Below are 27,345 nucleotides of genomic sequence, written 5' to 3'. Positions count from 1 at the left end.
TTACAAAGTTTAGTCAGCGAACTCGCTACCGGAAGTGTTTTTTGATGGCGCCACGTCAGAGTTGCGGTGTTTCTACGCAGTGCAGCGTGTGTGTGTGTGTGTGTCAGTACATTGTGTTTCTGTTGCTCTCTGTCTGTGACTTGTGTAACTATGCTGTCCCTGTGGCTGTGGCTACTGTTGTTGCTGCCCTCCTCCTGTCTGGTGTTTGGTACCGAGCTCACCTTTGAACTGCCTTACAATGAAAAGCAGTGTTTCTATGAGGAGCTGGAGAAGGACGTGAAGTTTGAGCTGGACTTCCAGGTAAGTTCTTCTTATGTTTAATGACTGGCTTATTATTATTATTATTATTTATACATGTGTGCAAGTGTATATGATACAATCTCAGGAGTTTAAATAATGCTCTTATTGAGTGAAGATCTCGTCATAGTGTTAGAGTTTTAAGTTTGAGTTTGTCAAAGCTCAGCTAACACCAAACACCACGTCAGTGATAGGGCTGGGCAATATATCGAGTTTACTATTTTGGTGATATAGAAAATTACAGTAACGTCTGTGTTTTTATTTTATAGCTTATTTTGCATTGAAATACTCATATGCTGCACATTGTGCATCTGTTTGTTAATAATAATAATAATAATAATAATAATAATAATAATAATATAATAATAATAATAATAATAATAATAATAATAATAATAATACATGTGCCTGTGTGACATTTTGCATAAGCAAATTTAACTCAAAATTGTCTTTCTCGTACGACTTCATTTGAATTAAAATAAATAAATAAATTTAAAAAAAAAGATTTATATCAGATTGTGTTTTTTATGCCGTTGTTGTTTTGTTTTTGTTATTTAATTTTTTTTTCTAATTTCATTCTGTCCCATAGTTGTATATTTCCACTATTATGTTGGTATTTAAGGTTCTTACTGCCTACTTTTGCTATACTATGATGTTGCTGCAACGTGTAAGATTCCACTATGGGGATCAATAAATGTTTATTCTATTCTATTCTGTATATCAAAAAATGTAAATATGTGTTTTAGTCCATATCGCCCAGCCCTAGTCAGTGTTCCATCTTCATTCCACCAGTCACACAGTGTGACATGTTTGTTATTTGCCTTTAGGTGATCGATGGAGGCAACTACGATGTGGACTGCAATGTTTTTGACCCTCACGGTAATCTGTTGTACACTGAGAAGAAGAAGCAGTACGACAGCTTCTCTCACACCACCACAATGAAGGGCAGCTACAAAATGTGCTTCGGGAACGAGTTCTCCACCTACACAAATAAGGTGGTGTACCTGGACTTCAGACATGGAGATGAGGACCCTCTGCTGGACAACATGAGTGCAACTACAGCCCTGACTCAGGTGGGAAAACTGGTGAAACTGGTGCTTAGAAAGCGTCACCTGCACTGAGAATATGTCACTAAATCTTCATCCATTCATAGTGTACTCCCAAACTGCCCTAAAGGTGTCAGTCCAAACTGGTTTTTAGTAGAAAGAATAGGGAATTATTTACCAAGCCCTGATTGGCCAGAGGCAGGAAAGTCAACCAATCAGAATTAGGCCTCAGAGGATTCATCCTGAATGGGAAATAAAAACCTGCTGGGCCTAGTCTACAAATCACATAAATATTTATCTCTTCAAAAATGAACTGAGGAAATGTAAGTTGTATGATTAATAAGATGTTAGGAACACATGTTAATAGTGGTGTGAAAAACATGGATTTCACGATATACAGTGGGTACGGAAAGTGTTCAGACCCCTTTAAGTTTCTCACTCTTTGTTTCATTGCAGCCATTTGCTAAAATGAAAAAAAGCTCATTTTATTTCTCATTAATGCACACTCAGCACCCCATCTTGACAGACAAAAAACAGAAATGTAGACATTTTTTTGCAAATGTATTAAAAAAGAAAAACTGAAATATCACATGGTCATTATAATGTACATTATTGCGACACCCAGCTCACGGTTTTAGAAAGGTTGGTGAACCCTGGAGTCTTAAATTTCATTTCAAATGGCGATAAAAAGTCTTGAATTTAATTTGACTGAAGCTGTAGGAAGCCTGTACCTGCTACATTCAATGACAAAGACTTCACAAGTTGCTTTTTTAGTGGCATTTTTAAAATATTTTTAAGATCACATCTCTTATGTGGGAGTTAATGGATGCCCCTCTTTCTGCTTCTTTCAGCTGGAGTCTTCCTGTGTTTCCATTCATGAGGTTCTGAAGGTGGTGGCTGACTCCCAGACGTGGTACAGGCTGAGAGAGTCTCAGGGCCGCTCCAAAGCAGAACACCTCCTGGAGCGGGTCACCTACTGGTCCATGGCAGAGACCTTTCTGCTCTTTTTCATCGGGATCGGACAAGTTGTGATGCTACGGAGCTTCTTCACTGAGAAGAAAGGCTCTGTGGCAGCCACCACTTAAATCCTCATCGGGCTGCGTTTTAATACAGAATTGTATCTAAAGATGTGTCAGGGGTGTCCAAACTCAGTCCTAGAGGGCCACAACTCGCCTGTTTCTAATGAATGTGTTATCATCCACTTATATAGAATGCATAGCTGTTGTGTTGGTGCATGAAAGCATCTAAAACCTGCTTGTTGTGCTACAGTAGGACTGAGTTTGGACATCACTCTGTTTGTGTTTACAACCATGTCTTTGTTAAAGGGGTGATTGAAGGACCATGTGTGTGTTTAGTGTTGGACAAAAAAAAGGACGTGTTTAAACTGAGAAACAGAATTCTGGGATTCAAGTATACCTTTTTAGCTAAGAAGACATTGGTTAAAGTAAATTAACGTACAGCTAACACTGTATGTAAGTGCAGTTTCCTCTACCTATGTAATTTATTGCATTTTTTTTTTATTTGAAGTTTTTTTTTTCAGTTTTTTATGCAACATTGTCCCAACCCCTAATGCTGCCTTGTATGGTTGTAGCCTCTCACTAAGTGCCTTAAACATTAAACACATTTTTCCTATGAATCATAATGTTTACTGAATGAGTATATCTATATTTGAATTTTTTTTTAACTGGTTTCATTCTGTTTTTATAAGAAAAACATTCTCATATAAAGTTTTGAAAGTAAGGAAACCAAATTTATTACATTTATTTTGCATCTAGTTACTTTTACCGTTAAATTGAAACTTGTCTGAGTTTGCTCACAAAGCCTGGGTCTCAAATGCAAATCTTTGGAAATCATTTTGAGCGCTGTTAACAAGAAACTGTACCCGTAATGAGTAATTCCTTGAACTTTCATCATTTTCACAACAACTTGTTAATAAAAAAAATGTTTAAACCGTTGTTTTATTGCCACTTTTTATATTGTGAAAAATATACATACAAACAGCTTTTTATGAACTTACAAATTCTGATGGAACATAAAGAAGTTTGAGTGCAAAATTGACGAGGAACAAACTTGCTCCGATTATTTAATTACATTTCTTTTACAACTGCAATTAATTGTAAATATATAATGTGATACCGATAATGGGAGTTTTAAAAAGCCAATCTCCGATATATCGTCCGATATATGAAATAAGAACATTGATATGCATAGGATATTGTACATCAACACAAATACCTATAGTACCCTAAATTAATTTAAGACAATCAAGCAAAACCCTTCTGAATTAAAAAAGGAACTTTAACTAAGACTGTAAAGCTACTGATAGAAAAAGGAAAGGCAAACTGGATTTCTGGAATGCAATGTAAACAAAATGACCAAAAATAAAGTTAACAGTAAACATTACATTTTATTTAATTTTTTACTGAAAACAATGAACTAGTGCACTTCTCCCAACGTTGTTATTTTGTAATCATTACTGCTGATTCAAAGGTGGAAGCTTTATAATGCAGAACGCAATATCATTTTGGCATAACATTTAGACTGGTAACAAAAAAAAGAAAAATATGATGCATAACTGAAAATACAATGGCCAAAAATGGCATACATTGTTGCAGGTTTTTGAAATGTAAAACGTTTTAGATTTTTTTTTTTCAAAAAGATGATAAACAGTTTTTTTTTTAAGTATTATTATTATTATAATAATAATAATAATAATAATAATAATAATAATAATAATAATAATTAATAAATAAAAATAAAAAAATACACAAAAATACCAAAAGTGGTTAAAGCCAAGGAAATCCAATGCTTTTATTGGCACGAGAAGATGTCAAACAGGAAGTCAGTGAAAAAAAAAACAAAACACAACTTTCTCGCCAATCACAGTAAAGCATTTCCCGTTTCCCTGGTTACGTAGTACACGGAAGCCCCGCCTACGCGAAAGCGTCACTGGTTTACCGGGACATTCTGAGGGCCATTCACCTGCGCACCGGAGACTGCGTGCTCGTGCTGCTCTCCCTGTATTATTCCGGTAGACATGGTTCGTTACCTGAGGGCTGTGACCGTCTGGTCCAGGTGTGCAGCTGTCCTTAACCCTGCTTTTGGCTCCTCGGGAACCGTGAACCTTCACACAGTCCAGCAGCAACCACAGAGGAACTGTAAGTAAACTGAAGTTTACAGTAGAGTCACGTGCCTTTAATTACCATGTGCGACTTTTAATAAATATATAAGTTTCAGAGAGCTGGGGGTGGAACTACGACGTAAATGTGACTAGACACCGGTAGGAAGTGAGCTCTGTGTTGGCAACAAGCCAAAGCTGAATCACACTATCAGGAATGTGACAGTTTCTCCTCAAATAATCCCTATCTCCTTTCCTATCCACTTCTCCTTAACCCCGTGGGTGACGTCACAGGGTTGAGGACAGGTGTTAGGAGAGGAGTTAGGAAACGGCCATCCCGTTTGTTTTGACAATCAGACGCACTTCCACTAGGTGACGTAATAATCTGACAGCTGCGAAGGTTAGTGACGTCTGCCGAGGGTAAAAAAACTACACATTTCCGAAAATAGTCTAAAAGCACATTTATAACACTTTTTGCTGATATAATCAAAAAAAAAAAAAAAATCACACGGTTTGAATGTAAATCAAAGGAAAAGAGGCTAAGAGGAATTAAAGTGAAACTAAAGAACGTCACATTGAGAATGGTTGCTCACACTCACCTTCCACTCACTAATATTAATTATATTGAATAAAACATAAATGTATCTAATCCTTTTTTCTTGAACCACAATGTTTGTTTTATGTCAGTTATAATCTGATAATATGTCTCACATATAATAACATATGGGTTTTAGATTATTTATTTAAAGTTATTCAAAGCATAATACTGCATTGGTAACTTACATGATTTCCGTTACTTATCGTGAGTTTCCCTTTAAATGTTGTCGTCGCAAGGAATTGTGGGTCAGCATTATCTCGTCTCCTTTGGTAAAGGATGCATCGGTGTTTCCTAGGCTAAAGGAAGCATTGAGCCTCTTTTCCTGAGCTTAAAGAGAACTTGGAGGCTCTTTATCATGGCCACCACCTAAACACTTCCAGGGTTGAAGGAACAGTGGATAGGAAAGGAGATAGGAGGGATTATATGGACGCAGCCTTTCTCTGTCAGAATAAATATAGGAGGCGAACCTGTGATGGAAGTGCCGGTTTGTGCTGGGCCGGCATGACTGTGCACGTGTCAGTCTGACTGATAAAAGTTATCACAGCTTAGATAATCCCAAGGCCACGACTCAGGAGGAGGATCAAAGTGTGAACACAACCAGGGTTAACATCTAGCCTCAGTAGAATCTAGGGCCAACCTTTTTCAGGCCGTGACCCCATTTTTATATTACAAATGTTTTTCTCTGGAGAATGAGTTTTTGTTTGTTATAGTGTGTTATGAATACAGATATTTGTGTGCTGTTTAATTTTAACTAGATTTTATTTGAGAAAGTGAAAGTATAGAATACAGTCGTGTTATATTCTGTGTGGTGTTTTATTAAAAATAAATCAAATCAAATTTTAATCAGTGATTTCATTTGATCACATTTCATGCGACTCCAGGCGACTGCACATGGGGTCACCACCCCAAGGTTGAAAAACAATGAGCTGGGTTGTAACTAAGTTTAGTTAAGGAGTCACACGTGAAACCAGTTGTTCTAAAGAGTGTCAAACCACCAGAATCATGGCATAAAATAAAACCTATGCATTCCAATGTTTTTCTTGTGTTTCTGAGCAATCAAGAAAAATTGTTTTTTTCTTTTTTTAAAAAGAGAAAATAATTTTTTTTGAGCAATCTGTAATTTCTTGAACAAAAAGGTGCATGTGCATTACAAATGCAGATCACAGTAGATCTACATTAAAGCTGATATCTGGAGTTTCTGACAAATCTATATTTATGTATGATTCTTTTGAAATGCAAAAAAAACACCTAACTAGTCTTTTACTATTGTTTACTGCCTGTGGTCATTCATATACATTAATGTATATAAGTCCCTCCTTCGTCCTATAGACCCCTATATAAGTGGAAACGATCACCGACTGTGCCCAGCCAATAGGCTTTGACTTCCTGTTTTTGAGACTGTCAATCAAAGGTAAATATGATTTTGGCTCCTACCTGACCCATAGACTTATATCAATGTGACCTTGTCATGTTCCGCGATGCGCGTGCAGAAAGAAGAGGCGTGGCTTCTGGTAGATTGGCAGAGGCAGTGGGAGGAAGTCAGGCTGTTGAGGGCGGGACATCGAGACGTTTCTCAGAAACTCCGGATATCAGCTTTAAAGAATAAAGAATTGACAAAATAATGTAAATGTGACGTTTCCAGATGCAACAAAGCGTATCAAAGTGGAGCAGCCTGTGGTGGAGATGGATGGGGATGAGATGACTCGCATCATGTGGGAGTTCATCAAGGACAAGGTAAGTTCACCTGAACTCACCATTACAGGGCAGAGTGTGTGTGTGTGTGTGTGTGTGTTACTGGCTGACCTTCAAACCTCTCCTTCAGCTCATCCTGCCCAATGTTGACGTAGAGCTGTTGTATTTTGACCTGGGTTTACCTTACCGTGACCACACAGACGACCAGGTCACTATCGACTCCGCCCTGGCTACCATGAAACACAACGTGGCTGTAAAGTGTGCCACAATCACACCTGATGAGGCCAGAGTAGAAGGCGAGCGAGACACACTCATACACATGCTTTGCTTAACGGTTATGGTTGTGAAGCAGGGTTGGGGTCAATTATAATTGTAATTGCATAATTAATTACAATTATGGTGTATGTATAATTGTAATTTAAAAAAATATGTTGCTGTTGTAATTGTAATTGAGTTTATATAATTTACTTTGTAATTGGTTTGTAAATTCTTGTTAATTAAGATTTAACGCAAAATTTGTTGGAAAAAACGTTCTCTGTACAGTTCTGGACATATGTAGTTAACAATTATTAAACTGTGTTTCATATCATGCTTTCCCACATTTTACCATTAAAAAATAAAAACAAAATGAAATTGAAATATAGGCGTATACTGCCACAAAAAAGGCTCAGATATTCACACCATAAATATTAAAACCTATATTTTCATTGTAACCAATAGATAGGAAAGGAATTAGATGATAGATATTTGTTTTTTGTGTATTTTACAGCTGATTTAGGACCTGTTATCATACAAGATGCTAACAGAAAGCTAACACAAGAGGAAGATTAACTTTAATCAGGTTATTTATTTCAGGCTTAGCAATTGCGATTACTTGTAATTGAAATTTAGTAATTGAGAATATCATTGTAATTGACTTTGAGGATAAAAAATAATTGTAATTTAATTGTGAGTGGAAAAAATGCTGGTCACTGTAATTATAATTGAACATGAGTAATTGAAAACATAATTGTAACTGAAAAATGTAATAGACCCCTACCCTGTTGCGAAGGTTCTAAGATTAGGATTACATACATTTTGATTCCAGAGTTTAAACTGAAGAATATGTGGAAGAGCCCTAATGGGACCATTAGGAACATCCTTGGTGGGACTGTTTTCCGTGAGCCAATCCTATGTAATAACATCCCCCGTCTCATTCCTGGTTGGACTCAACCTATAACTATTGGCAGGCATGCCTTTGGCGATCAGGTAATACAAACACAAAATCATAAATTTGTTTCCTCGTTCAAAAAAAAATCTACCTGAACACCCCAGTTTCACAAAGCAACATTGTATCTCCCAGTACAGGGCTACAGACTTCGTCATCAAGAAGCCTGGAAAGTTTAGCTTGGTGTTTTGTCCAGCTGATGGAAGCCAACAGCAGGAGTGGGACGTGTATGACTTCCAGGCAGGCGGCTGTGGGATGGGAATGTACAACACCGACGATGTGAGCAATGGTTTACTCATGGGTGCAATCGCCTTCAAGTCATGTGTCACTGTAGTAGTTGTGTCCTCTCTGCACAGTCCATCACTGGATTTGCTCACAGCTGCTTCCAGTATGCCATACAGAAGAGGTGGCCTCTGTACATGAGCACCAAGAACACTATCCTAAAGGCCTACGACGGCCGCTTCAAAGACATCTTCGAGGAAATCTTTCAAAAGCAAGACAAGCATTCATATCAGTTCTACTTCCCACTGGTTATATCTGTCTGCTGTCAGCAATCATGTTCAAATGCTTTTTTAAAGGACTTACAAGCCAGAGTTTGACAAGCTGAAGATCTGGTATGAGCATCGGCTCATTGACGACATGGTGGCTCAGGTGCTCAAGTCTTCTGGTGGATTCGTTTGGGCCTGCAAGAATTATGATGGGGACGTGCAGTCAGACATTCTAGCGCAGGGTGAGTAAAGAAGATAGTGCACAGATGCTTTGTCATTAAATGAGCCTGTTTCTCTGCTGAATGCACTCTCTCTCTCTCTGCATCTAATGCTGTGTTCAGGATTTGGCTCTCTGGGTCTCATGACGTCAGTACTCGTGTGTCCTGATGGTAAGACCATTGAGGCCGAGGCTGCCCACGGCACCGTCACCAGGCACTACAGAGAACACCAGAGAGTAAGAGTTGGGAGGAAATCTAAGATCGGGTTTCAAAGAACTCAAGAGAGTGCAAACCTATCCTCTTTGCCAGACATTGGCACTTGTCTGCATCAGTTATCCTGATCATGGTACCATGATCATTCACACTTTAGCTGTGTTTTCATTACCCTTGGAAATGTGCAAAATCTAAATAGCGCAATAAAAACTGGTAATGGAAACACCTGAATGTTTAAAAAAAAACTCAAATATCGCTCAAAGGTTTTTACGCTTTCATAAGAAGGAATTTCAGACGTTTCAATATTGAAATGTCTCGCAAAAGCACTATGGAAACCCTTTTTCTGCAAATATACGTCACAGAACATGACGTACCAGGTCACATGACCACTTCTCTTCGAGAAAACATTGCTTGGTACGTGTAAATAGAAGAGGAGACTGGGACATTTCTGAGCATTATACTTTAACATTATTACTGTCACATTAGACGTGAAACAACAAAGAAATACAGAGTGTTATAAGGAGGTTTGGAGCGTTCAACCTTCTTGCAGCAAAGTCTTGCGCGATGAGATTTCGTGGGAGTTACGAGGCCCACGTTCAAAGTGCAATCATACTTTGTCGACATTTAGAAATATCACTTATTTCGCCAAAATCTGTAATGAAATCACAGCCTTTGACAGCTTGGAAGAAAGTTCTATCTAACCCAACATAACTAAGTCAGATTTCATAAAGATCGGTCAATTACGAACAATTTTTTAAATTCCACCAATGGTGAGATATTTTTCAAACTGATCCAGAAACTGTATATTGTTGCGATTCCCCTAACAAAATTTAATGGGATCTTCCATGGCGTGAGGTCTACCTTTAATTAAAAAAAAAAAAAAATAGCTGAAATCCATTGAGCACTTTTGATGTAGTCAAAGTAACGGCTTTGAAAATGTACCTCCTTGGTAGAGGTAATTCACTTCATTGTATTGCTCCAAGTTTCTCTAATGCAACTGAAAACCTGTTATACGAGAATGTCCTATATTTTCTATAGATATCTTTTTTATTGCTACATGTTTGTTTGCTTTAAAGGGAAAAGCGACAAGCACAAACCCCATTGCTAGCATCTTTGCCTGGACCAGAGGGCTGGAACACCGAGGAAAGCTGGATGGAAATTCAGACTTAGTGAAGTACGTTCTCTTCTTCACAAAGTTCTCTCAGGCGATGTGCAACAGCTGTAAGCTGAATTTTTAATTATTTTTTTTTTTACAGGTTTTCTCATACCTTAGAAAAGGTCTGTGTGGAAACAGTGGAAAGTGGAGTGATGACCAAAGACCTGGCAGGCTGCATCCACGGCCTTTCCATGTGAGCATCAACTGAGTCAGATAGACAAAGATGAGTTCTAATGTCTCTGACAAATCCATATCTTCTCTGCTTATTGACAGGTGCAAATTGAACGAACATTATGTCACAACGTCTGACTTCCTGGATGCCATCAAAACCAACCTGGAGAAAGCTCTGAGCAAATGAGGAGCCATCAGCAGAAACATTTGGAGACTCTTTTCTTGTTTCCAAATTTTATCTGCTCCATTGAAGTCATTGTAAAGTACTTATATCAACCAGGATTTAGTCGAAACATAATTAATTCTTGGGAAATGTTTTATACAAATTAATGTAATGATTTTTTTATAACCAGTGGTGTGGCCTTTGTTTATTTCCTTGTCTGTCTCTTAAGTGTCCTTAATACTTATTTATCAGACTGTATTGTATCGAATGGGGCGATGGAGGCACACCATAGGCCTACAGGAATACGTATGTGAAGAGAAGTATCAACAAAAGCCTATTTGATTTTATCTTGTGGTTAAAGTCCACATTTTGTTTAGGAGTTTGTTTACTCATCTCAGACTGTTTGCTTTGTTGTTACATGCATCGCTGCACATAAAGTGACTTTAGCTGTAGTTGTGTACACTATGTAAAATATAAATGATTAAAAACATGGCATTTGTTCCTTGCAGATGCTACAAAATAATCCCACAATGTCTTTGTTTGGGACCTTAAGTCTAATCTGCTGTAAACCGACTTCATTTAAAGACAGTGGTTTCATTACATCAAAAAATTCACATTTCAATTAGTAACTGAGTTACTTTGGTTATTTCAGGTTGGTTCCTTAATTATTCCACCAAGTTTCTTCCAGATCATATCCAGATTGTGCATTTCATCATGGTTTAAAGAAATATGGTACCCATACACTTGGACCCACTGTGTTATTTTGGGTAAAGACATTTCTCACAAGCCTTTACAGTGTAAATGTTCATGGTATCATAATCAGGATCAATAATCCAGATAACTGCCAATATCTGGCAAAGAGGATGGGTTTGCACTCGAATACAACAAATCACACCATGTAACACATTCCAGGGTTGGGTCAAACTATCCTGTCAAAGGGGAGACAGATTTATCAAAGTAGTGAATTTGGAAGAAAAAAAACAACTAAATGTGAAATTACTCATAGCTCCTTTAAGAACTAGCGATTCAGCATCTAAGCCTGCTGCTGTGATCAGATGTTATGTTTCATGTATGTACCGATACATACATGACCTCAGATCCACAGCTCTGCACACAAGTTAATTACAACAGCAGTGTTGTGTTTCAAACTAGAGAAGAACCTTTATTAAATAAGTCATGGTAATCTCCATGAGGTCTCACTCTGTCATTTAAACAAAAAAAGGACTAGAAGACCATTCCTCTGGCTTAGTGTGAATATCAGGGCTGACCTGCATGGCAGGACAGATGGAGCTCGTATCAATCCACCTAAAATTAAATTATTTCAGATTTTCCCTCAGTATTTTCCACGCAAAGAGCAAAGTGTTGGTGCTTTAAACCCAAAGTTAAATGTACTGTAAGTCATCCTGAATAAAGAGTTGCAACAAAAACAAGGGTAGGACACCATAAACTATCAATTCTCTTTGAAATCTGTATTTAAGGTGATGATTGCGATACCACCATAGAAGGAAATCACTGTTTCACAAAATTGCAATAATGATTTTACCATCCTCAGACTGATGCTCTTCCCCATGGAGCAAAATAATGGTTCTTATTTTTCACAAGAAGAAATCAGCATCAAAAGGAGAAAAAAAGTGCTTTGTATTGTTCACTCCGTTATTAAAAAACTAAAATCGTGACGGAGGCTAACACTGACTGCTGTAACATCATTTATACAGTGGAGGGGGCTTCTCTTCTGTTTGGCCTGTGCAAAAAACAACCTTTAATGTCGGGGCCGGTCAGCAAAAAGTGACTATAGTGAGGTTTTGTAAAGTAGGAGCGTTCAAATGAAAATGTTTGAGATTATGCATCCAAACAAGGATATACAAACTCTAGAGCTGACAAGGTAGAAGCTTAGTGGCAGTACGATTCTGTCTGGAACACACATGGATTGTAAATGAAAAAAAAAAAAAGGCAAACCTTAAGGAAGCTTCTATCACATCAACTATAATTGATGGCTCTGCTTTAGCAGCGCTGCTCATTTTTTCTTCAAATAATTGATACATACACACACACAGAGCAGCCATTTAAGTCATTGAGTCCATAATTGTGACCATCCCAAACCAAAGTAAGAGCTCTAAGCTGTGGTAAAAGTTTCAGCATCTCCGTTAAAGTGTTCCTCATTCCTGTTGCCCGTCATTGTTCATCAGGTCTTTCTCCTCTGGAAGGAGGTCACACTGAAAAACCATTCCCAGACTCCCACTAAGCCCAGATATCAACGCTGTCATTTCTTTCCGTCCAAAACAAAGAAAAGCAAATGTATTGGCTGGTTCATCTCTGCTCAGGGCGTAGTGTAGCTGCTCGTATCCTTCCCAAAGTTATAGTACTCCTCCATATCCTCCATGTTGGCTGTGGTGAGTTTGGTCAGGTTTTGGGAACCACCATTGTCCATACTGTCTGGTGCTGAGAAGCCAAAGTTCTGTCCTTCATATTCTGCTTGGCTTTCTATTTCTGGAAGTACTTCTGCACAAAAACAGATACATTTAGTAATTACATTTTAATACAATGACAGGTTGTTTTTTTAAAAAAAAAGCAAAGATATGGTTTCAATAAACTTGCTTTGATGTTCATGTGGCCCTAACTTTGAACATAAATACTGTGTTTTTTTACAGTATGATAATCAATCATTTTACTGTAATATTTTGCTCTGCAAATTCAATAATGATACAGCAGGTCAATATGTATGGGCAGCCCAATTCTTATTTGAAAAATTGTGGTGAAATTGTTTAATTTTGATCTTCTCTGCAAACATAATCCATAATAACAGCTTTACTGCCATGTCGCACACCTGATTATGTATTTACAGATTCATTGGTTTATATTAAAACCCATTGATACCTGGATATTAAATTAATTTTTAACAGGTTAGAGAAGGCCAAAGTACACAGTACAACTTGGCTCTTGGAGTAATTCAAAAGGTTTTGGGAATTTTAGGGATTTGTTTCCCACATAGCCTTTTAAATTACATTGAAAATGTTCATATTCTAATGAAACATGAATGTATCTGCAGATAAGCGTTTGTGTTGGGTAACCAAATCAATTTACATAATTTAGAACTATTATATGAATTCCACGTCATATATTTTCAATGTTTTGTATTAAGCTGAGCATTAATGAAGCAATACACAAAGGGTTTTGTTTTGTGTGTTTTTAAAATTATTGTGTATTTTCTTTCTCAGTTTGATAGAAAGAAGAAAACAGAACAGGTTATTTCATCCTTGGTTATTGGCGTGTTGCAACCAACTTCAATAAATGCATATCGCTAACCTACTGTACATGTTTTATTTAATTACTTTGTGTGTGCAAGACAACAATGTTAGAGAGAAAGAACATTTTAGAAACACCAGTAGAGCTGGGTATCATGGCCAATTTCCTGAATCGATTCGATTCCGATTAATAAGGTTTTGAATCGATTAATCACGATTCGATTTCAATTCAGTATTGATTGATCTTCAAAATTTTACTTGGATATTAATTAGATGGTTTCAAACTTCTGACTTAAGTTGAGGCGTCTGATGCTGCGTTCACGCCGGATGCATCATGGAATGTTCGTGCGACCAGATTACACACAAAGTCAATGAATAGATGCGGCCGAGATGCAAAATCTTTCCCGTGCTGCGCTGCGGTCCAATCCGTGTGTCAAGCAATGGTCGTGCGAGCGTGCTCTCGATTTTTTCGTCACTTCGCAAAGAGTTGAAAATATTGAACTCCTGCGACTGTTTCCCATGACATAAGCCAATCAGAGTCTTTGTTGACGATGACGTCAGACCGTCAACACGGACACCGGTCTGTTCACCCATTCAACCGACCAGACTTGGAAGGATTTGGCGTGGAGGAGAATCAGCGAGGAGGAGGAAATAGCAGGTAAAAGTTCTCTCTGTAGTTTTCATCTTTGAAAGTTGGCACTGAGCTAGCGTAGCATTAGTCGCTAATTACACCGGCTTTTTTCACTAGTGGTTTATGTTTATGAGAGGAGAAAAAAACAGCGTTTCAGCAGGCGGTGAAACTCACCGAGTTGGATGTGTCGCTGGTGGGTGGTGCTTCGCTTTAGATGCGCATATGAAGCAAATGGGGACATTTTTTTAAAGCTGCGGAAGGTTTCGTACGGCAGACATGTCCGGTGCCGAAGAAGACACATTCAGTGTGACCGCAGCGTTACCCAGCAGAGCTTCATCTGCATCCACCATCCGCCAACTTTGCACTGATTATACTCATGTTGCACAGGCAACGCAAGTCTATAGAGAAAGACTACTAGGGTTTGAGTAGAAAAACAATAACAAATTCAGCGCCAATGAATCGATTCTCGATCGATTAAATCGATTTTTGGGTTGAACTGCAAACCACTAATCAAGAACCATCAGCTCCAACTAATGAAAGAAAGAGTAGCTAATACTGTTGCACGATCAAGCTAGCTAGTTGGCCCCAAGATATGTGATATATGATGCAGGGTCAGACACTCAGGGCGGGGCTCACCTTGTGCTTCCGGGGAGACATCCATCCCGTGCTTGACTTTCATGTGTCTGCTGAGGTTTCCTTTCAGATTGAACTTACTGGTGCAGTAAGGACACTTGAAGGGCTTACTGCCGGCGTGCAGGTGCATGTGACCCAGCAGGTTGTACATTCTGTTGAAAGACTTTCCACACACCTGGAAACAAATCAAACACCGGTCAAACAAACAAGATGCTTTTGTAATGTTAACACACCCTTTTGTCGCTTCTTGTATTCTCATGTCCTCCAATAATCTTGACACTTTCAATTAAAAAGAACAATTCTTCACACATTGTGTGTGTGCACACCTTGCATTTGAACGGTTTCACTGGCAGGTGGACGATCATGTGCGTTTTGAGGGTCTGTTTCTGGATGAAGCTCTTGAAGCAGACGTGACACTGAAACGGTCGAACGCTGTTGTGGATCAACATGTGTCTCTTGAGGTTTGCCGACAGCGTGAACTCTCGAGAACACACGTCGCACTTATGGCCTTTCATTCCCTGAGAACAGAAGAGATCAAAAAGATAGTGAGGCGAACATAAAAGTACATATTGTAGCTTTTACTGAATCAGGAGGGCCTTCACTGAGACGAGAAACTTAAGGTTTCTGAAAGCCGTCCCTTGCCAAAGAAGCAGTAGTGATTAAGTTAGTCTCATACAAAGAAGTCTCATCAATATTTCATTTGAAATAAGCATTTTATTTTGGGCAATTTGTAGAAAACACAAAAAAAAATTAAAGAGTCAGGTTTTGATTTATATACATGTTTTTTTAAAACTGAAACAAGCTGTAAAGTCATAAAATGGAATATAATATAACACCTTTATTAATCCCCAGAGGGGAAATTCATATTTGCAGCAATACAGTATAAGAGCAGAATAGAGCCAAGTAACAAGAACCAATTATTAATTATTTGTTGATTTCACAGGTATATAACCTCTGTTGTTTTTAAAACAAAGAAGTACTACTTTCAAAAGGACAGGGATATAGTCTTAGATAAACCCTGTTAAGCAGTGGTCCCCAATCTTTCACTGACCACTGTAACGCTGGCCGCATCAAACACCTGAGTAATGAGTGTTAAAAGTGAAAGTGTGAATTTTTCAAAATAAAACCCCTGGAAATCATTCTTTGTGGTGCAGTGGTTCAAGACCATAAAATTGTTCTATTGTGGACTAGACCACCGATACCAATGATTGTAGAGTCCTAAACATTATAGATTAATGATAACTTCTGATATATTCTAGCCCCTAGTGGTGAAAAAACACTTCTTACACGTGATGTACCTTGCATATTTATTTTTGTTTAATCATTATGTTCTAGAATGATGTCATCAGGATTATTTAAATTAGGTTGAAAACTTAATCAACAAACCTGATCAGATTCAGTAAACCATTGATCCCTGAGGGGGAATTGAGTGACATTAATGCTGCTCTCACATCTTTATATGACATGAATAATTAAAAAGGAGCAGTCAGAATAATCCATGTCACAACAATTTATATCTACCTTTCAATTGTATCTTACTCATCATTTTAAATTACATTTTTATTTTTGACACATTTGTTTAATTATAGTTTTCTTTCTTATTAGTTTTTATTTTGTTTCCTCAGTAAAACTTATATCCACCTTTTAATTGTATCTTACTTTATTTATTTTTTTTACATATATTTTTGTTTAATTATGGGTTTTTGATTTATTTGTATTTTGTTTAATACAGTTAAAAACTAATATTTTCTGAAAAAAATTAATATTTCTAAAAAAAAGGAAATTTAAAAAACTGACGTGGAAAACAGAATTTGGAAAAAAAAAAAATATTAAAAATTTTAAAAATTAATTAAAAAATTAAAAAATTGTCAATCAAATCAAAATCGCAATATCTGTCAGAAAAATCGCAATTAGGTTTTTTGTCAAAATTGTGCAGCCCGACCATAATGATGGAATGAATGAGTGATAACACACATTTAAAAGAATTCCATTGTAAATAAGTGGAATGAAACAGTATTTAGTGCCTCTTGAATGAATAAACCTGAATAAAGAACAAAGTGGGTCTGAAAATGGATGGATGAATTAATATAACTATAGTTTTGATAATTTCTGGTCATCTCCCACCTGGTGTGAGATAGAGCTGCACAATGAATCAAATTTTAATCATGATCACGATTTTGGTTACCAAGATTAAATTAACCTGATCAACGGCAATAATTACAATTAAAATAAAGGCTCTGCTGCATATCAAATCAGGCCCTTCCTTATGGAATCACAGGAGTGCCAAAATTAAAAAGGAAATGCATGTGGAAATAAAGACAGAAAAAGCAATGACAAAATGGAAAAACAATATGACTACGTGTAGATTTTTTCATTAATGATTCTTTTCATATTTCCACATTTTTATTATTGCTTCTCTTTATATTTCCACACACATTTCCTTTTAATTTTGGCACTCCTGTGATTCCATACTTCCTCAACCCTTAATCAGCGACAGCTTTGAGTAATTAGCAGGATTGATGAGAGCTGTAATTGTTTCAAATGAGTTGCATTTTGTGAAAGCACTTTTTGGTATAATTCTTATTTAAAGTTTCATTTTGCACTGTAAACTCTTCATATATTGTTTTTTTTTTAAAGTAGTGAAAAAGAAATACAGATTTTTTTCCCTAACATGACAAATAGTGATGATCTATCTATAAAAGCAAAAAGGTCTGTGTGTGGAGCGAATTTCTCCCCGATGTGGTGTCTGTTCGACCTGAAACTTTTTTAACAGCTTCCACATAGCACGAGTGTATGCATCCGTTATTTTGGACTTATTTGGTGATTTCAAAATGTTTATTTTAATTATTTTTCTTCCGGACGGCACATTGAAGTTTGCTCAGAAGAGAAACCTATTCAGCTGTGAGGGGGTGCTAGCGCACCATCTATATCTATTTCACTGCACAGCTCACTTCCGGTGCGTGCTAGAGCTCCTGTAGACTTCTCTTTTGAGGAAACGTACGTTTTTACTGTTCCTTATTTGGTGATGACGTTTCAAAATGTTTATTTTCATGTTAGTTTGATCGTACGCTATTTAGACCGGACAGACCTCACCCGGAAGTTGTTGATGGGCAATGGCTGCTGTGTTGAAAGCTGCACATTTCTTAGCAGCGCACGTGTGTGAGGGAACCAACGGAGGAGATTAGAGTCTCAGGTAGAGAGTCTCACACACACACACACACACACACACAATCGATCAGGTGCGCTTCACTATTGATAACAGTCTACGTGACATGCGTGCAGATATGTGAGCGTTGAGTGTATAACGGACCACCATTTAGTCTGGTTACAGTCTGTGTCACGACACCCGTTCATAGCGTGATAGTGACTGTAGTTTTACGCTCTGAGTCAGATCTAAGTGTTTACATCTTACTTGTGGGCGACCGTGGCTCAGGTGGTAGTGGGTCGTCCTCTGATCGAGAGGTTGGGGGTTCGATCCCAGTACCTGACTATGTGTCGAAGTGTCCTTGGGCAAGACACTGAACCCTAAGTTGCTCCCAGTGGTCGACTAGCGCCTTGCATGGCAGTCCTGTCCCACTGGTGTGTGAATGTGAGAGTGATTGGGTGAATGAGCTGATATGTAACACGCTTTGAGACTACTTCAGTGTGGTGATAAAGCGCTATATAAAATCAAGTCCATTTACTTAGACGGTGCTACATAGCGAAGGTCACCTGATTACTGCAGCTTCACTCACGACACACCTGCCACTACACCTAACGACTGAAAATAGATACGTTTAGTGAAAGTTAGGCAGGTACACGTGGATGAACTGGTGCGTATGAATTTAGAATGGATTCACACACGCACAGCAAAAATATGTAAATGACTAAAACACAAAACTAAATATTTATACAAAAAACACACAAAATGATAACAGAAATGCAAAAAACTACACTAAAAAGATACACAAATACACAAAACAAATCCAGAATCACACTACAATGGCAACAAAAAAGCAAGAATTATACAAAAAATGCACAAAAAGACAACAGAAAGATACAAAAAAAATACACGTAATGACTCCAAAAAACACACATTACAGAAAAATACACCAAATGAAAAAAATATAAAAATAAGTAAAAAAACAACAACAAATAAACACATTTATCATGCACATGTCCCATAGAATTAAACCAGGAAAATACACACACTGTTTTACTTTGCATCCACAAATAAACCCCTTTATAACGCTACAGAGTATGTACACCTCTTTGTACATCCAACCTTCAAACACTATATGAATACATACTTCCGACGGGCACTGTATTAATAATCATGATTACAATATTGATCAAAATAAATCGTGATTATCATTTTGGCCATAATCGTGCAGACCTAGAGTGAGACCAAGACTGAACCTTGTATTTTCACTTCATGTTATAATTAAAATAATTTATCATCAACATTATGAGTATCATTTTTAAATCTCATTTTTATGTTTTTGTTGGTTAATTTTCCACTTTCTCTCTCTCAATTAACCTGTAGTGTCATCGCGGACCCCTAGGGATACACGTACCCCCATTTGAGAAACACTGCTATAGATAGTTTAATGGGCAATAGCTTTAATATGTTTCCAAGTGTATGGACTATTGGGGTCATTATGGTGTACAAATGCAGGAAACACTTGAGACATATTCACTGATAGCACCACATGTTAGCTATTGGCCGTTGTTGTGGTTTGAATGACATGAATAATGACAGAAAGATCAAAGGTTAACCACCAACTTGAAAAATGGTGACCCGTGATTTTCTTTAAACAGTTCCACATGTATGTAGCATCCATTTCAGGATTAGACTCAGACTACTACGATTCTCTGCTCACATGAAGAAGGCCGCTCATAACACGCGGCCTTGAGGATTGTCTGAGTGAATGTGTGTAGCTGAGTACATTTACCCAGCAGTCACTGAGACTCAAAGAATACCCTCTAGGGTACGTGGAGGATCAACGCTATAGTACAGTCTCCAATGAACCAAGAAAGAAACATTTGCATGACTGGACATATGATGGAAGTGTTCCTCCTCTTACAGTCTGCTGTGCACGTGGCTTTGTGCTGCATGTGTCCACCAGGGGAAGCAGTGAACAGACAGCAGGCTGGAACAGTAGCCACAAAAGAGGACATTGTCCTCACTGAGAATACAAACTGTTCTCTCTGGGTTCAACAACAGGCTCGGCTCTGGATTTCTGTTCCTCTGGTAGAGACACATTCTCAGTAAATCCTTTGCTAATGCAGCCCTCTTGTTTGAATTTTATTCCCTGCCTTTTATCCATCTGCAGGGAAATGACATTGATTCTAATAAATGAGTTGGGATTTATGATCTCGGTATATCCTCTTCCTCGCCTGCACCAATCTGTGCAGAGCAGACAGGGGACACTGAGCCATTACACACACTTTGTTCATATCTTCAGTTAGGGCTGCTCGATTATAGAAAAAATAATAATCATGATTATTTTAGTCAGAATTGAAATTGCGATTATTGAAATGATTATTTGTCAATTATTGTTGATTATTTTTGTACAAAACAATGTAAAATATATTCTTTAACTATAAATAAAATCCTTCAAACACTAAAATCAAGTGTGTTTGTTTTTGCACAAAGCGAAACACTTCTGGCACGTGATGTGTCTTTGCTCTAGAGCAGGGGTGCACCAGTTCTTGGGCCAAAAAATTAATAGCGGTAGAGGACCGTGGGCCAAAACTATACATTAAATGTGCAGTGCATGAAATTACATATGCCAATAACATAACTGTGCAAAATAAACACTTAAAGTAGTTTTGAAATTTAAGAACACTTTACTTTATTGTGTTTCACGGCATAAAATTATCAAACATCTAAATGTCTTCAAGAACATTTAGTGCACTATAAATTCAATTAAATGGGACACAACATACCCAGCCTATACTGCCTACACTATTTTCCACTGCCTTGAAACAATCCTTTAAAACTCAAGAAAAATAATGCAATTGGACATTAGCTTTACATTTTTAGATTATATAGAGTAGAGTACTATAGAGAGCTGAACATGCTCCAAAAAATATTTAAAACATTTTAATAGCATTTTCAAATATGGGCAGCGGGCCAAAACCAACTGCTTGCGGGTCAACTTTGGCCCACGAGCCCCAAATTGGACGGCCCTGCTTTAGAGTCTAGGTCTCCATCTTCAAACCCAGTGTTCCCATATAAAAGAATTTGACCTGCCTTGCTTGTTTACCAAGCGTTTTTGCTGCGTTTCTCCAGCCATGTTTTGAAACCACTAGCAACAACTTTCCTCATGTTGGCCTGCAGGCTAGTTTTAGCTTTGAGAGGGGAGGGCAGAGCAGCTTGCATTAAACAACTCAAACTTAGTGTTAATAATCATTTTTTTCTCGTGTGCGTCAAACATTATTATTTGTAGATATCCTAAAACGTGGAAGTTTGTTTTATTTAGGAGAGAAACCATGTATAATTAAAAAAAACAAATATACTACATATATTTTTAAATAATCGTTTTTCTCAATTATGTTTTTTCTGTAATCAAATTTCAATAATTGCACAGCCTTATCTTCAGTTGAACACCAAGATTCTCATTTTTTCCAATCAGCAGATTGAAAGCTATTAAAATGCACTGTTTGATTCAACTTTTTTCCCAATTTCAAACCACACAACACTAAAATGTAAAGTATTCTGTCCAATGAATAATTTTAAGTGACTGGACAATAATTTTGTTGCTTCTTTCTAATTATTAGGACCAAAACAATAGCATCAGCAACTTAGTGAAAAAAACTCAGTCCTTAACTTTCTATTTCTATTTTCGAACCTACTTTAATCCCAAACACGATTGAATTGTTGATTGGGCAGGATGCAGGACAGAGGACAATCACCAGCCAGCCTAAGTGCACGTCACTGTCTGCTTCAGTAGAATAGCACAGAGCAAAGGTGCGTCTCAAAAAATGAGATAAAAAAAAAAAAAAACTGTCGAGTAATTTCAGTGGTAGCGACAGTTATATACCTGCAACGTTATAGGGACAGTCAGTAGAGTCTCTTCCAAGACTTTGGGAAGATTTTAGAGTACAAAACTGATAGAATCAAAGCTGTAAGAGTCACCACACACACACACACACACAAGCCCATCCAGGATGTGGGCTACAGCTTGTGTCAAAACTCAATATTCTAGACATCACTTGTGAGCTTATTCTGCATGTGGTCTGTATCATTGCAAAGTTGAAGTTCAAGAAGGAAAAAAGGATTTATAAAGCACTTTTATTATAGCCAAAGTAGTGCCAAAACGCTCATTCACAAACCAATGGAGCAGAGCTGCCATACAAGGCGCTACTCGGCCATTGGGAGCAACTTAGGGTTCAGTGTTTTGCCCAAAGACACTTTAACAGGTATAGTCCTGGAATCAAACCCCCAACCTTTCAAACAGAAGACAAGCCATCTACCACCTAAGCCACTGTCACCCTAAAAAACAAGACAAGAGCTGGGTTTCATTACCCTTGGAAATACACAAAATTTAAATAGCACAATAAAAGCTGGTAATGGAAACACCTGAATTACGAAAAAACACTCAAATATCGCTAAAAAGTGGTTGCGCTTTCATGAGTTGGAATTTCATACGTTTTGATACTGAAATGTGTCGCAAAATCGCTATGGAAACACTTTTTCCGCAAATGCAGGTCACAGAACGAGACGTACATGGTCACGTGATGTGACGTACCTGGTCACATGACCGAGACATTTATTAGCATTATACTTTAACATTATTACTAGGGATGTAACGATTCACTCAACTCCCGATACGATTCGATTCACGATACGATTCTCTCAAGATTTATTTTACAAAATGGGACTGTAGACAAATGATGACTAAAAAATATTCCTTTATTTTTTTCGGGAAAAAACTAGAAAATCCTTTTATTATTCATTGTCGAAAGAATCCCTTGATAAACTATTTAAAACAATGCAATTTAACTAAAAATAAATCTTGAATGAAATAAATAAAGGAATAATACAAATGAAGAAGAAGCCTATTAATTTAAAATCTGGCTCTTTAGTAAACAATGAAAACTTGCATAATAGTGCAACTGAAAATGTATTTTGTGCCTTAACAATTGGACTTTAAAAAAACAGTCATTGCACTGTATTTACATAAGATACAGTATTTGTTTGGACCAGCAGAGGGCGCTGGTAACCCAGTGGTCGGTTGGCATGCAGCTAATCTAGCAGTGAAGAAGAGATGCTATGCAAGCAGACAGAGCTAATAGAAAAACGTGACTTTTACAGATATTCACGTAATATTACAGATATTCTTTTGGTGCTAAAGGGGTAAGGAATCATTTATGAACATGTTTAAGAGTAGGAGGCTCCAGCCCAAAATAACCTTCAATGGAAACAAGTTCAAAACGCAATTATACTTTGTCGACATTAAGAAATATCGCTTTTATTTTGCAAAAATCTGTAATGGAAACCAAGCGAAAGAAACAAGACGCCAAAGGCATGAATAAAGGCCCCTGGGCCCATGGAACTAAATCTGCTTAAAAATCATGAAGTTTCCACAACCGTCTCATCTACTGGTCTTAGTCCTCTGTGTTTAATCCTGTCAACAGTCATATTCCACAAAGTATTTTGTAGCTCATGCTCCCTTCTGCTCACAAGCTAATTAAATTATGGACATGCTTTTTATATTCTTCAGCAAGTCTTGGAACCTGCCTACATGGCCAAATGCATACTTGGCAACACCTGGTTTGATGACTGTGGTCTGCTTGATCAGGTTGTGCTTGTATCTAACTCTCCTGATCTGATCCCTAACGTTAATACATGGTGTATTGTCAAGAGGAAGATGAGACAAAACAGACGCAACAACACAGTGGCGTTGAAGTCCGACTTCAAAGAAACTAGAAACAAACTGCCTGTAAACATGTAAAAACAAATATTGAACACATACTTTGCAGAAAGCCATAGATTTGATTTGGATTAATTTGTAATATGTAAGGTTTCCATTTTCATTAGGTTTTCATTTACCACAAGCCTTAATCAAATTTTTAAGGAGTACATGCTTGAAGTGTATTATTTTGTGTTAAACTTACTTTTTATGAAATAATTTACCCACAATAATAAATGGACTACTTGATGAAATCTTCATATATGAGATGCACCTGTAAATAACACTAAAAGAGCTGTACACTTTTTTTGTGCTTTAATCTTCAACAAGAAGTGTACATTGGAGGTGTGCGTACCTTATGAGTGAGCGAGTGCTGCCGTAGATGGTGCAGCTGCACAAATTCAAGGCCGCACTGGGAGCATGTGTAAGGCCTCGGACTCTGGTGCTTCAGCAGGTGGTTCTGTAGCTGGCTACGATAAGCAAACGACTTGTTGCACTCAGTGCACTGAAAGGTGTGGGGTCCCTGGTGGCTGGTCTGGTGACGTTTGAGGTGAGCGTACGTGGGAAACTCCATGCCGCACTGAGAGCAGACGTGACAGCGGCCACGCTCGTGTTTGACCTCGTGTGCTCGCAGTTCGCTGGGATAGGCAAAGCCACGGCGGCAGAAGCGGCAGCTGTAGGGCTTGACGTCGGTGTGCTGGAGCATGTGTCGCTTCAGGTGACTCGTCTGGGTGAAGCCCTTCTTGCAGACAGTGCACTTGTGTGGTCGTGTGCCTTGATGGGTCAGCAGGTGGGTTTGGAGATGGCTGGGTTGCTTGAAGAGCTTCCCGCAGTGCGGGCAGGCGTGCGGTTTGATGCCGTTGTGGCCAAGGATGTGCGTGACCAGGTTGTACTTCGAGGTATAAGATTTATCACACATGCGGCACTTCCAACGTTTCAAACCATCGCCCACGTCCACGCAGTAGGACTCATCAATTTGGATGTTGATGTCTAGCCGGTCTACTCTGCGGCCTCCATGTCGACGAGGAGGTTGGGGTTGTGGAGGTTGCTGGTGCTGCCCTCCCCCACCTCCATCGGTCCACATCATGTTCTGGCTACTGTCCTCGTATTCACCCCCCATGCCCATTTCTGTTGAATCATAACTACCCACTTCACTGGTCTGGAAGTAGCTACTGATGGCCTCGTCCTGCTGTGTGGGCTTCATCATAGCATTTCCCTGGTGCTCTACTTCCTCCTCGTTCTCTCTGACACCACGACCATGGCCCACCATGGGACGCTGGGCTTGCAGTCCTCTGTGGCCCTGTTCTGGTCCTCTATGAGGCAGCTGAGTGGGAGGTGGGTGGCCATGAGCATTGGGTTGCTGCTGGGTAGTTACATCTCGCTCACATTCAACACAGTTCTTGTTGGTACCTCTCAGGGTGGCTGGATCGACTTGAATCAAACCGCCCCTGGGTGCCATATTATTAAGCATGTGAACACAGGAAGGCATTACATTGTTAACACCTTCTCCTTTCACGTGGGCTGAAGATACATCACCACCTTGGAGGTTGTGACGATCGGGTGGAACCATTTTCCCGTCTGGATGTTGGGGCGGCCCTTGTGGCGGCCCTTGTGGCCACCTCCTCTGACTGCAGCTGGGTTGCATCTGTCCGTCTTCTCCCAAGTTCTCCCCGAGGTAATCTCCGTTTGCTCCGATAAGCTGGTCTGCGTACTCGTAATCAACGCCTTCTACTGGAGGCGCAGGGGACTCTTTGGGTTCACCGGTGTAGAATCCATTGGGTGCGATAGTTGCTCCGAACACTTCATTCTGGGAAATGAGACCTAGCACAGCAGCCTGGGCCAAGGAAAGCACAACTACTGGATCTGTTTGTGTGCCAATGTCCACCAGCCTGGCCATTACCTTGGGCTCACATCTACCCAGGCGCCGGCTCGCCTCCTCCTGCAACACAGAGAGGTGCACAAGCTTTTACAGTTAGAAAGGACAATGAGACAAACCCTCAAACTATATACCTAAAAACTAAAGTGTAACATGAGATAGTGTATCTCATTGAAAGAGACAACAGAGTAGATGTTCAACTTCTCAGTCATCATCTTAAATAAGTCTGGAAACAAACATTTACATCTAATGACTAAGACATACTGTAAGACAGTGTGAAAGGCTGCCTGCTAATCTAGAGTGCTAAACATGTATGAAATGAATGTATGTTAGTGTATGCAGTGGGGGATTAGTTGATAGCCTACCAAATTTAATACACATACAATTAAGTGCTAAGTACATGATGAGGAAGAAAACTATGAGAATAGGCAGCAAATACAAAAACTGGGGAGAGAGAGAGAGAGAGAGAGAGAGAGAGAGAGAGAGAGAGAGAGAGAGAGAGAGAGAGAGAGAGAGAGAGAGTTAGAGAGAGAGAGAGAGAGAGACATAGCAGAAAAAAGACAGGAGAGGGATATGGGAGAAAACAGAGTGAAGAGTAGAGAGAAGACTGAGATAAGGAGAAGAGAGGGATGTGAAGGTGGCAGAGATATGGAGAGAGATGTTGGTGAAGGAGTGAAGGAGGGGTGGCAGGCTGAGTGAAAGAGTGAGAGAGTGGAGTGTGAGACATTAAACAATGGGGAACAGGAGGAAGAAAGAAAGAAAGATGTGTGGAAACAGGAGAGGAGGAGGTTAGGGAGAGGCAGTCAGCAGCTAGGAGACAGAAGGAGAAAAAGCCCAAACAAAAGCTAGACACAAGGAAAAATACTACTTCTTTTAAATGTCAGCAGGGCAAGAAAACAGACTTAAATGAATGAGAGGTAGCTTTAAAGACAAACAAAAGTCAAAATCTAATCTTCAGGTAGATCACTTGAAAACAACTTAACTAAAACACCTCTCCTCTCTCTCGTGGCAGCCTCCAACTCGCCATGCTTGCCAGCTTTCGGAGCATTAAAACCCACAACCTGTGTAAAGTACTACTTTAAATGCTGTGAGCATGAGTCAGTGAACTCACCACGCTCCTCCTGCTGTGAAGTTTCAGGTGTTTTAAGGATCTCATTCTTCACATCGAGTGTAGAGTGAGAACAAGCTATGTTCACCTCCTATTTATATGTAAGGGATGAAAGGAGGCGGGGCCAACAGTACCCTCCTCCTCCTCCTCCTCCTCCTCCTCCATCCTTCTCAGCACAGTTACAGTAGTGACTCTGGTCACACCAACAGACAAGAACCAACAGAGAAAAACTCTGCAGACAAACGAGTGGCTGATAGACAAACAAAAACACTTCAACACGTGTATAATTTAGAGTAAAGCATGTAATGTTTCTTCCTAGTCAGAAGATACGCACATGAAAAAATAAACATAATTACTTGTGGATCCCTTCACTGCCTTTCATTCGTTGTCTTTGCTTCTCCCTTTTTGTTTCTCTCTCTTTATCTTTGTCACAATCCTCTTCTCCGTTTCATCAATGCACGTCATCTTCTTTGCATCCTTCACTTCATATCTATTACTTTCCATTTCTTATGCCAGGTTGATTGTGAAGGGAAAATGTTTGTGGATTGTTTTAATGCATGTTGTCAGGATGTGAGTGTGTGTCAGGAG

General features: G+C 38.7%; 2 protein-coding genes across 3 annotated transcripts in view; one reads left to right on the top strand and one right to left on the bottom strand.

The window, feature by feature from the left end:
• The first annotated feature begins 54 nt into the window (after positions 1 to 54).
• On the top strand, positions 55 to 10,855 carry LOC114480039 (isocitrate dehydrogenase [NADP], mitochondrial-like). The gene is made up of 14 exons (XM_028473831.1): positions 55 to 300; positions 1,125 to 1,370; positions 2,195 to 2,426; positions 4,316 to 4,501; positions 6,702 to 6,793; positions 6,882 to 7,047; positions 7,839 to 7,999; positions 8,094 to 8,237; positions 8,315 to 8,451; positions 8,537 to 8,688; positions 8,788 to 8,900; positions 9,954 to 10,051; positions 10,134 to 10,226; positions 10,307 to 10,855. The coding sequence occupies exons 1-14, from the start codon at positions 151 to 153 to the stop codon at positions 10,389 to 10,391; spliced, it is 2,055 nt and encodes a 684-aa protein (XP_028329632.1). The 5' UTR covers positions 55 to 150; the 3' UTR covers positions 10,392 to 10,855.
• Positions 10,856 to 11,988: 1,133 nt separating this feature from the next.
• Positions 11,989 to 27,345, bottom strand: part of znf710b (zinc finger protein 710b) — a 36,852-nt gene continuing 21,495 nt past the window's right edge. Inside the window, exons 1-5 of one of the 2 annotated variants that reach the window (XM_028476947.1) lie at positions 26,761 to 26,863; positions 24,129 to 25,712; positions 15,200 to 15,391; positions 14,877 to 15,048; positions 11,989 to 12,866 (exon numbers count right to left, since the gene is read on the bottom strand). In XM_028476947.1, the coding sequence (XP_028332748.1) occupies positions 12,685 to 12,866; positions 14,877 to 15,048; positions 15,200 to 15,391; positions 24,129 to 25,712; positions 26,761 to 26,805 (2,175 nt within the window). In that variant the 5' untranslated portion in view covers positions 26,806 to 26,863 and the 3' untranslated portion in view covers positions 11,989 to 12,684. Of the gene's footprint in view, positions 12,867 to 14,876; positions 15,049 to 15,199; positions 15,392 to 24,128; positions 25,713 to 26,760; positions 26,864 to 27,345 lie in introns of those variants that run through there. The other variant, XM_028476954.1, reaches the window with a different exon arrangement.

The sequence above is a fragment of the Gouania willdenowi genome, chromosome 3 (genome assembly GCF_900634775.1).
Source record: "Gouania willdenowi chromosome 3, fGouWil2.1, whole genome shotgun sequence".
Lineage (NCBI taxonomy): Eukaryota > Metazoa > Chordata > Actinopteri > Blenniiformes > Gobiesocidae > Gouania > Gouania willdenowi.
This window is presented reverse-complemented; position numbering and strand designations above follow the sequence as displayed.